Source organism: Macrobrachium nipponense, chromosome 31 (assembly GCF_015104395.2).
Source record: "Macrobrachium nipponense isolate FS-2020 chromosome 31, ASM1510439v2, whole genome shotgun sequence".
Taxonomy (NCBI): domain Eukaryota; kingdom Metazoa; phylum Arthropoda; class Malacostraca; order Decapoda; family Palaemonidae; genus Macrobrachium; species Macrobrachium nipponense.
Window position 1 is genome coordinate 49,446,304 of NC_061093.1, and position 11,747 is coordinate 49,458,050.

General features: G+C 41.9%; 2 protein-coding genes across 9 annotated transcripts in view; one reads left to right on the plus strand and one right to left on the minus strand.

Moving 5' to 3' along the window:
- LOC135206953 (histone-lysine N-methyltransferase 2C-like) overlaps positions 1 to 11,747 on the minus strand; it is a 307,132-nt gene that overhangs the window by 282,000 nt on the left and 13,385 nt on the right. The gene's annotated exons all lie outside the window — the stretch shown is intronic.
- LOC135206522 (uncharacterized) overlaps positions 1 to 11,747 on the plus strand; it is a 44,765-nt gene that overhangs the window by 23,869 nt on the left and 9,149 nt on the right. The window contains exon 9 of the mRNA XM_064237878.1: positions 7,777 to 7,948. Coding sequence (XP_064093948.1) covers positions 7,777 to 7,948 — 172 coding nt within the window. The remainder of the gene's footprint in view (positions 1 to 7,776; positions 7,949 to 11,747) is intronic.

The following is an 11,747-nucleotide window of genomic DNA, read 5'->3' on the forward strand; positions in this document are numbered from 1 at the left end:
AAATATCCTGCTAATGAGGAGAGATGCAGCATTGGCTAGACTAAGCCGCAATGTAGATTTGGATTCCCTGTTAGCAATGAGGAATGGGGATATCTTGGAATCGCAACTACTGTTGCCAGAGGTCATACTGGAAGAAGCGATAGATAGAAGAAGGATGGACGCTAACGATAGGTTGGTGCAACAGGCAGTTAGGAAAACCTCTAACAGTCAAACTATTCCTTTGGAGGGAAGACAACAGCAGATGTCCTCGAAAGAAACCAGTGAGACATAGCATCCCTAATAGAGTCACAAGACCCTCTTCCCAAAGAGGATAACTCATCGGTTCCCTTTCACAATATAAAGAAACAACAGAGGAAGGGGCAATAGGGGAAGGGGGAGAGGCTCAAGAAGATAGGATGGGCGCCTCCCATCACTCGGCCACACCAGTGGGGGTTGCCTGGCAAATCACTGGAAGGTGTGGCAGGAACTAGGGGCAGAGCAGTGGGTGGTGGATGTTCTCAGGATCGGGTATTTGATTCCGTTCGAGGTAACCCCGCCCCTGACAGATCAACCATTACCCCACGTCACTTATGCCCACAAATCTCAGAAGGCCACTATTCTGCAGGACGAAGTGAAGAAGATGATGGAAAAAGGAGCTGTGCAACAAGTATGCAGTCCGACAAAAGGCTTCTACAGCAGGATTTTCTGGTACCCAAAGCCAACGGGGAGTGGAGGACAGTAATAGACCTGTCAACGCTGAATCTGTTTATAAGGAAAACCAGTTTCAAGATGGAAACTCCGAAAACGGTTCTACAAGCAGTCAGAATCGGAGACTTTATGCTGACAGTCGATCTAAAGGACGCATACTTTCAGATACCAGTCCATCAGTCTTCAAGGAAATTTCTCCGCTTCAGTCTTGCAGGGAAAGCTTTCGAGTTCAAGGTCCTGTGCTTCGGATTGACAACGTCTCCTCAAGTTTTTACAAGAGTGTTCACCCTCGTGTCGGCATGGGCGCACGCTCAGGGGATCAGGCTGATAAGATATCTGGACGATTGGCTGGTGATAGCAAAGTCCAGGGAGAAATTACTCAGGGACAGGGCGGCCCTCCTGCAGCTTTGTCACAGCCTAGGTATTGTGGTGAATCAGCAGAAGTCGCAGCTGGATCCAGTCAACGATTGGAATATCTGGGAATGGTGATAGACACAACACAAGCAAAGTATTCCCGACAGACCAAAGAGTACAGAAATGCAAACAAGTGGTGAATGCCTTTCTGGGAAAGCAGACACAGCCAGCAAGACAGTGGCAGGTGGTGCTGGGAATCCTAACCCTCCCTGGAGAAGCTAGGTACCACAAGGAAGGCTACCCCACTTTCGGTCCCATACAATGGAGGATGAAGGAAGTTTTGGTCACCAACAGTAGATCACCCGTACGAGCAAATTCCCTTGTCGGCAGAAGTGAGGAAAGACTGCTGTGGTGGTGGGTGGACGACGACAATCTGACAGTGGGTGTCCCCCTTCAACAATCCTCCCCAGACCTCTTGCTGTTCTCGGATGCATCACTAGAAGGCTGGGAGCCCATATGGAGGAGTTGATGGTGTCAGCAAAATGGAGTTGCAAGGACAGGAGAACTCCATATAAACGTGCTGGAGTTGAAAGCATCTTTCCTGGCTCTAGCAAGAATTCAGAGAGTAAAGGGACACTCGGTGGTATTGATGTCAGACAACACCACAGTAGTAGCTTATATAAACAAGCAAGGAGGCCTAGTTTCTCGGCAGTTACATGTGATGACAGTTCAACTTCACCAGTGGGCTATAGAGAACCTGGTAGACATCAAGGCCAGGTATATTCCGGGAAAAAGAAACATAGTGGCCGACAAGTTGAGCCGCAGGGATCAGATTCTGGGAACGGAGTGGTCCCTACACCAACAGGTAGTGGACAGGATGCTCATGTTGTGGGAAGGACCGATCATAGACCTATTCGCAACCAGGTACAACAAAAAGTTGGAAGTGTATTGTTCAGTAGTCCCGGACGCAGAGGCAGCAGCAGAAGATGCGCTACAACACCCCGGACAATCTGGACGTGTACGCATTTCCTCCATTTTGCTAATCCGTCAGGTTCTGAACAGGGTAATGCGGTCTCAGAACCTCAAGATGACCCTGGTAGCCCCGTTATGGCCGAAAGCAGAGTGGTTTCCAGACCTACTGGAAATCTAGTAGATGTGCCAAGAGAGTTACCTCCATGGAGCAACCTTCTGTGTCAGCCTCACGTGGAGAGGTACCACCAGTCAGGTGTGAAAGTCCCACTATCGGTTCACGGGTGGAGATGTCAAGTATCTCCTCCGAGAGCGAGGGTTTTCGCAGAAAGCAGCAACTCAGATGGCACGGTAATATCAGAAAATCATCTGCGACAGTATACCAAAGGGAAGTGGTCAGCATACTGTGATTGGTGTCGTAGGGGGAACGTGTCTCCCCCACTCGGTACCACTATTCAGCAGTTAGCAGACTTTCTGATATATCTCAGAACAGAAAAAAATATGTCTGTATCTGCAGTGAAGGGGTACAGGGCTGCTCTAGCCTCAGTCTTACGAATGAAAGGAGTGGACATATCGTCTTCATGGGAGTTGGCCATGCTGATGAGGAGCTTTGAACAGTCATGCCCACCAAAGGAGCTAAAAAACCCCAGATTGGGATCTGACCAAGGTACTGAGTAGTCTGACAAAACCCCCTTACGAACCACTAAGGCAGTCCACGGATAGGAGCCTGACCCTGAAGACAGTCTTCTTATTGGCCCTGGCTTCACCAAAAGGGTGGGGGAGCTACATGGCCTCTCATATCTCATAAAGCACTCGAGAGGTTGGAGATCAATGGTGTGTGAGTTTGTCCCAGAATTCGTGGCAAAGACCCAAAATCCAACAATAGTAGACGGCGGATTCGACTCCTTTACCATACCTTCCTTGGCAGACTTTGTAGACAACGGCAAAGCTGAAATGCTCCTGTGCCCCGTAAGGGTGGGCACTAATGGGAGTACTTAAAGAGAACAAGGCACCTCAGGCCGGGGTGCCAGAGGTTGTTCGTAAGTACAGGACGGAAACAAGAAGGAAGTGTCCAAGAATACAATATCATTTTGGCTAAGGGAGACAATCAGAAATGCTTATACTGCAGAGAACAGAGGGTCAGATAGCCAAGGTGGAAGCTAGAGCTCATGACATCAGGGGGTGTGAGTGTTCCTAGGCATTTAAGAAGAACATGTCCTGTGGATAAAATTCTGAAAGCTGGCGTGTGGAAGCGCCAAACAACTTTCACCTCTTTTATTTGAAAGATGTTGCCCATAGATCCTTGGACACCTTTTCCTTGGGTCCAGTGGTGGCGGCCCAACAAGTGATATAGTTCATCCAGTGCCCCTGGCGGGTCAGTTTGCGTCTAGTCTAAGATGAAGGTATGAAAGTAGAATGAATGGGATGACTGGTCTTTTTTCTTTACTACTTTTTTCTTCCTACTCCTTTAACTACGGGCAATGAGGAGAGTACCGTCATGTGCTGGAACGGACTAGATGCAGGTGAGATGGTCAGCCATACTGTGAAGCTATCTTAGCTGATGATATACTTTTCAGTAGCAACACACCCCTCTGGATAATAAGGAAAGAGGGGTGAAGGTGGATCCAGTCGCAAGGGACAAGAGTAAACAGTAGAATGGTATCTACACCCAGTGGGAGGAAACCAATAGATCCGCTTATATCTTTGGTCCTAGGTTCATTGTCCATTCTCTAGAATTTCCCTATATATTCGGAAATGGATAAGGTGGCAAACTTCCAGTCAGTTGTAGAGACTTACCTCCCTCCAATAGTAAGTCTATCCTAATGTTAAGACCGAAGGTTTGTTTCGTGTATGAACAAATACCAAATTTGTAACTAATTTGTATTTTTCATAACTAACAAACCTGAGGTCTTAACAGTTAAAGGCCCACCTCGAACCACCCCTCTAGCAAGTCTAAACTGGGTTAGAAATATAACTGATGGGTACAGGTACCGTGGGCATTCTGGGTATACATGCCCCGTGACCTTGGGTATAGATGCCATTAGTCCCTGGACTCACAAGGTAATTTTTAATTCTACCGGTTTCCAGCTTGGCGCTAGTAAATCCTAATGTTAAGACCTCAGGTTTGTTAGTTATGAAAAATACAAATTAGTTACAAATTTGGTATATTTAGGTATTGTCCCAGTAAATATCAGATGTACGTAGGTGTTCTCTTGAATTGCTGAGTGTATATCAGATATATGTAGGTGTTCTCATGAATTCTGGAAGTTAGTAGTAGGGTGTTTTCACTTGCACTAAAGCGCAACCACAGAAAGCTTTGTTGTTGGAAGGGTTCAACTTTTGTATTTTATTGTAGTTATTAATTAAAGTGTAAAGAAGTGCAACAATAATATTGTAGCAATTTGTTAAAAGTTGTGCACTAAAAATTCACAATAATGTTTTACGGGAGCTTCGGGTCAGAAATTGTTTAATGGTTTCGTAGTCAGTTATAAACTGTAGCACATTACAAGAATGTGGATGATGGAGTGTTATGTGTCAATTCATTGTAGATGATGTGTTCTCCTTTTGTATCTCAAAAACTTAACTTTCCCAAATGAGACTTAGTGTCTGTGCAGCACATTTGATAGTAGAATACTGTTGAATATAAGTCTGACCCTCATAATGTCATGATAAAATTATTGATTGATAGAATCTCAGACTAGCATTAACAATACCAGAAATATGTTATATAATGTAGAAAATTATAGAATACAATTAATTTGCACTGTAAGGATGATTTTGACATCTCACAAACAAATCATAAGTATGAATTTGCAAACGTGTGTGTCTTTGGCTGCACTCTGTATGTGGCACAAACTTTCATGAAGTGTTCCTTATGTATCTAGCTAAATCACAGTATACTTCTTTTTATTTAAACAATTCATCTTCATTCCATTACACTTCATAGCAAACTGCTAGCTTCAGCATTTGCTAGTTCCAATTTGTCACTCATATTACAACATACATTGTGACATTGGCATGTGAATACCTAGAAATATAAATATATCTATGGTTAAGCTGCTTTATGATAGTCATATTGGAAGTTCTCAAAGAGCATATCAAGGGTAGTCTTGGTGTTAATTTAGGATAATCTCCTTAGAGTGTAAGAATATTTTAAATGAGAAATGGAAATATATTGTTTGGTATGTACTTCAAAATTGATGCCATGAGTAATTTTGCAGATATATTAAAATTTGTAACTATAAGTGATGAGAGAAAGGCTTGTCTTTTCTAAAAAAGTAATTTATTTATTGCCAGGATTTTTCAAAATTATTTTTGTCAGAATATGACCTTCCGAGTAGCTTATAATTTCTGCTTCAGTAGATAGTTGTCTTAAGTAATTTATAACTAGGCTATGGATTTTGGGTTTGTTAGTGATTCAGAGGTCATTTTAAATAAATCAGTCACTACAAATGTAGTGAATGTAGCAATAATTTTGGAAGTTTCCATAAATTTTTTTCTAGCCTGTTAGGTTTTGATGTATTTTGTCCTTTGTATCAGGGATATTACAGTTGATACAAAGACTTTTTGTTATGTAGGTGTTAAGTTATATGATTTAATAGTGCATGAAGTATTTGTATGAATGAAAGAGGGCTTTGAAGGCCTGGGAAGCATATTTTTGACTGACCCTTGCTGTCCACTTAAGGTGCAGATAATGTCATGTAAATTGTGGATGTTGATAGCTTGTATATATTTAACTGAGGATGCCTGGGTTGCTCTTAACAAATCCCTGTGGACTTTTGGAGAACATGCCCACATGACACTAGATAATTTATATTTATTTCCTATGAAAATGAGGTTTCTGCGAGAACTGAGAATATTTTTGATGATATCATTTGTTTTCATGGCTCAGTTATAGAGAGTATAGGAATTTGATACTACATTGTGTAATTCAGAAAATTGAAGGTTGTAACTATTGATGGAGGTTTTCTATGAAAATTCAGTTATTGCCATATTTGTAATTCAGGAAATTATTGATTGTAAATTATTTATAAGTAGTATAATTGTGACAATTGCTGAACTTTTTCTGCTTGGATCTGAATAGAATAACATTGAATAGGCTGCTTTAGTGTTTGGGTTTGGCATTGGCAGGGTTGACATGCCACAAATTGGGAAGGTATATCACTCAAATTGAACGGTGCATGGGGCTATACTATCAGCAAAATAATTTTATGCTAGTTTAACACTAGGGCATGTTCTGAGGTGGGGGAGGAAAGCAGGTAGCTAAGGAAGTTATATTAGAATTAACAGGGGAAAATCTAGTACTAGTGAGGTTCAAAAAGTAAAGGAGAATGGGATTAGGTGAAGACCTGGTCCAGATGAGAAGTCAGCCACAAGTGCACAAGATGGTTGAAAATGGAGGGATCTCATTTCACAAAATTCCTTGGAATTGAAAACAAAAAAAAAAAAAAAAATTTTTTATTAGATGATGGTTTCCACAAAAAATCTAACTGGTTCTGTCCATAAACCTTTTTGTATGCTTATTTAATTACTTATTGTAGTATAGGCTTGTCAGTATGTTAAATATATCTGAAGACATTTTCTTACCTGTTTTTGGAGAGGTCTGATGAAATTTTAATCATTATGTGTGTCTTCAGAGGAAGGGTTTGATGTTAACTGAAAAAAAAATTTTTTTTGTTCATATACGAAACAAACCTTCAGTCTTAACATTAGGATGATACTAGCGCCAAGCTGGAAACCGGTAGAACTAATAAAATTGTGAGATCCAGGGACTATTGGCATCTGTACCAGGTCACGGGGTATTGTAGTTCCCAGAATGCCCTCGGCGTCCCGTGACCTATCAGTTACTTTCCTGCTGCCTTCAAGGTAGGACATGATTACTTTCTATCTGTTTAAAGCCGGTTTAGTTTGCCCGTTTTTATTCATATTTTCCCCTTTTCTCTCTGGGTGATCTCAGTGTGGGTGTGATCTGGTGGGGGGTGTGTACGTTGTGAGATATGGAGAATTTTGCTTCACCAAGGGAAGTTTTTTCTGGATCTCATAACAGACAAAGGAAATGCCCCGGAGTGAGTGGTTTTCCTTGTTCAAGATTTTTAACATCGGTATCTACAGATCCACATCCAACATGTAGTAGGTGCAGAGAAAACATATGTACTATTACTAATCCTTGTTCAGTTTGTCGTGATTGGTCGGTGGAACAATGGATGAAGTTTTATGGGAAAGGCCAGTATAAAAGAAAGGAGACAATGCCATCTTTGGGTGATCAAGCATCGTCGGCTTCTTTTGTATCGCCAATACATCAGACTACTCCAAATGTTTCGTCACCTGCTTTTGATGTTTCTCATACCCCTTCAGTTTCTTCTAGCGATTCGTTATCGGAAACTCCAGGAGGGGTTTGGGTAATTTGATGCATAATTACGCTCCATCATTACCGGCAGGGAGAGGGGGAGCATCGCCATCTTTGTCCCAGATTTCAGCCCCCGATGCGCAGAGAACGGAAGGAATGTGGTCAGCGTTTGGCCTAACAGGCGTACCAACCTTGGAGGGGTTGCTTTCTTACTATATGGCGTCACGTTTCCACCCGGGCCCGCCATGACGTCACATCCTACTGCTTCTCTCACTACTTCGTTGCCTCCGGAGATGAATATGCTTTCTGACTCATTGGTACACAGTCATGAAGAAATTACAAGCTCTAGAGGACAAAATAGATAAGAAAAACAAAAAGAAAATATGTGAATGATCATCTTCTTCGTCTTCTTCCTCTAGTTCGGCGTCATCGCAAAATTCAATGATGTCACTGCGTGTACCAGTCAAACGTTGGAGGATACGGGACTTGTGACTGATCCTCGTGCCAAGAGGAGAAGAGTAAATTCTTCTTCATCTTCGAGCCAGGACCATCACATCCCTTTCAGCAACAAAGTGAAGAAGGCAGTGGCTGGTAAAGTTAACGCTAACGGCTGAAGTCATTTACAGGCGTCCGAACGGGCGAAAGCATTGATGGCCGCTGGAATGGCGACCACTGCGGAGGTGCCAACGGTGAGGACAAAGTGTTTAGCAGAGACTCCACTGCCATTGGGGAAATCAAGGGTGAGTGGGCAGCATTCAACGAAGAACGGAGAACGTATACCATTTTCTCCTGTAAGACCTTTTAAAATAAGAAGGAAGGATGAGAAAACTCCCATTAAAAGGTCAAATACAGTAATACCTTGGGTTACGAATTTAATCCGTTCCAGAACCTGCTTCGTAACCTAAAAAATTCGTAACCCAAAATGGATTTTCCCATAAGAATGTTATAAAAAGCAAATAATGCGTTCCCCCACCCGACCATGAATAACCATTTCAATTCATATTTTTCCATTTATTTTTGTTCACTAAGGTTGAAAATTCGTGTAGGAAATTACATAAAATTATAAAATTGAAGAATGAAATTAAATATAACACTAGAATTTAATATGCTATGCACAGTAAAACCTGAACTTTACCTTTGGCGAGTGTGGCTGCTGGCTTGACGGAGACGGGAGGAGGGGAAGGGTGAGGAGGAGAGGGTTAGGGCTTGGGGGGGAAATCTCCCTCCGTGAACACTTCTGGAAGACTTTCTGGTTCTTTCTCTAGAGCAGCCACGTTCACTACGATCACTAATTTTACGCTTACGCAACACTATGTTGTCTTTCACAATTTTGAAAAAATATTTTTCTATGAGCAAATTTTCTACATCGTCGAGAATATAAAGGCCGTTGTTTCGTCAATACTGTGACACCTTTTGATGCTTTACTGGCTTTAATTCTCCTTTTCTTCAAAATAGTGCAGATCGTTGATTGCGACCGCTTGAAGAATGCTGCAATGTCTTTCACGCACTCGCCTTTATCATGCATTTGGATAATTTCCTTCTCCCACTTCGACTGTAATCATCTCTTCTTTCTTATGCTTTCCAATTCTTGCTGCTTGCCTTCGTCATCTTGGGAGACATTGTCTTTAGTATTTGGGTAATAGTAATGTATAGCACTATTACGGAAACACAACACGTGCGCAAATCACTAAGCAAATTTTGAGAGCGTATCACGGACAGATGCGTTCAATCTTACCGCCAGCGAGATATTGAAAGAGTTATGGTTTAAAAAGGGTCAAGGGATGCGTAGGAGGAAGTCACGTGACCCTCGTTAAGTTTTGGCCGAAAAAACCAAAAAATGCGTTCGCAGATCCCACGCTCATCCGATGTAAACAAAGCAGGCGTTAAGTTTTGGCCGAAAAAAATGCGTTCGCAGATCCCACGCTCATCCGATGTAAACAAATCAGGCGGCCTCCATGATGGAAATTCGCGCATTCGTATTCCAAGTGAAATTCGTATTCCAGAATGAGGTCGTCACTTCGTAAGTTAAAAAATTCGTATACTAATCGGTTCGTAACCCAAAGTATTACTGTAATAAAGAGTTGGTAACCTCTCCTGATACACTGATGGAAGGCATTGCTCAGAACCACTATTCAACAGTTAGCAGACTTTCTGATATATCTCCGGACAGAAAGACATATATCTGTATCTGCTGTAAAGGGATACAGGGCTGCTCTAGCTTCGGTTCTGCGGATGGAAGGTGTGGATATTTCTTCTTCGTGGGAGATGGCTATGGTTAATGAAGAGTTTTGAGCAGTCCTGTTCCCCGAAGGAACTAAAAGCCCAAGATTGGTATTTGACCATGTTACTGAGGTATCCTTACAAAACCCCATAACAAGCCATTGAGACAATCCACAGATAGAAGCCTGACCCTGAAGGTAGTCTTCCTATTGGCTTTATCCTCAACCAAAAGGGTTGGAGAGCTGCATGGTCTGTCATATGTGGTGAAGCATTCAAGAGTTTGGAAGACCTTCTCTGGGAGAATTTGTGAACAATGACCCAGAAGAAATGCTGCTATGCCCTGTCAGAGCACTACAAGCGTACTTAAGGAGAACGAGGCATCTCAGGCTGGGATGCCGAAGGCTTTTTGTAAGTACAGGACGGAACAAGAAGGAAGTGTCCAGGAACACAATATCATTTTGGCTGAGAGAAACGATCAGGAATGCATACATGACAGGAGACAGAGGGTCAGATAGCCTGGAGAGAGCTAGAGCTCATGACATCAGGGGCTTGAGCACTTCTTTGGCATTCAAGAAAAATATGTCTTTGGAGAGGATTTTGAAAGCTGGTATTTGGCGACGCCAAACAACTTTCACTTCCTTTTATTTAAAAGATGTTGCCCATAGATCCTTGGACACTTTTTCCTTGGGTCCAGTGGTGGCTGCCCACTAAATGATATAGCTCATCCGGTGCCCCTGGCGGGTCAGTTAGTGTCTAGTCTAAAATGAAGGTATGAAAGTAGAATGAATGAGATGAATGGTCTTCCTTCTTTACTACTTTTCTAACTACTCCTTTACCTACAGGCAGTAAGATAGAAAGTACCATCACGAGCTGGAACAGACTAGATGCTGGTGAGCAGGACAGCCATACTGTAAAGATAATCTAGAGTAGAGGATACTTTTCAGTAGCAACACACTCCTCTCAATAATAGGAAGAGAGTGGGGTGATAATAGATCCAGGTACAGGGACAGGAGTGGTTTATGAGAACGGATAGCTCTCTACCTTCTGTAATGCAATAAGCCATGGCATCGTATGAAACACCCAAAGAGGGAAACCAATAAATTCTCATATATCTTTGGTTCAAAGGTTAATAGTCCATTGTCGTAGAATACATCTATTCGGAAATGGATAAAAGGGTGGCCAACCCCCAGTCAGTTATCGAGACGTACCTCCCACCATAAGTAAGTCTATCCTAATGTTAGGACCGAGGTGTTTTTTTTTGTATATGAACAAATGATAAATTTTTAACCAATTTGTATTTTTCATAACTAACAAACCTGAGGTCTTAACAGATAAGACCCACCTCAAACCACCCCTCTGACAGTCTAAACTGGGTTGGAAGAGTAACTGATAGGTCACGGGAAGCCGAGGGCTGGCCTTCTGGGAAACTACTAATACCCTGTTGCACCTGGGTACAGAACACATGAATTAGTCCTGGATACTCATAAGTTTTTTTTGGTTTTTTATTAATTCCTACCTGTTTCCAGCTTGGCACTAGTATTATCTCAATATTAAGACCAAGCTGTTAGCTATGAAAAAAATACAAATTGGTTAAAAATTTGTCATTTTTCACAAGTAACATCAAAAGCTTCCTCTAAAGAAAGAAACAAACATAGACACGTGTGTATGTATGTGTGTTTTTTTGTTTTTTTATTTATTTGTTTATTTATTTTTTTTACTGAAATAACGGGAAGTAGAGGCAGTGTAGTAAGGACTAAACTGTATATCGGTTTTAAATCTGTATAGGCTTCATTCCTTCAGATTTTAATTACTCGATTGGGATCCTTCCCATATTATTAAAAAACCGGTTAAGGTTATTTAATTCTTTTGTCTTATTGTACTATCTAGATTTAGTTATACCGGCAGTCGTCGGTTATAGGTGGGGTTTATATTCTGACAGCTTGATGATAAGCAACAATCGGCGGCTCTTGCCGGTGCCGATAACTGGATTTGAAGCTGATAACTGGTTAATGGCACCTTTGTTAGGTGCGTATCAAAGCTGATAACCAGAAATCGACACATTTCGGCACTAGACAAGTGCCATGAAACCTGATTGCTGATAACCGGGGACTACCTGTATTCTGATGAGACATTTTGCCACGAAGCCTTTCAATGATACTAGATTTCATAG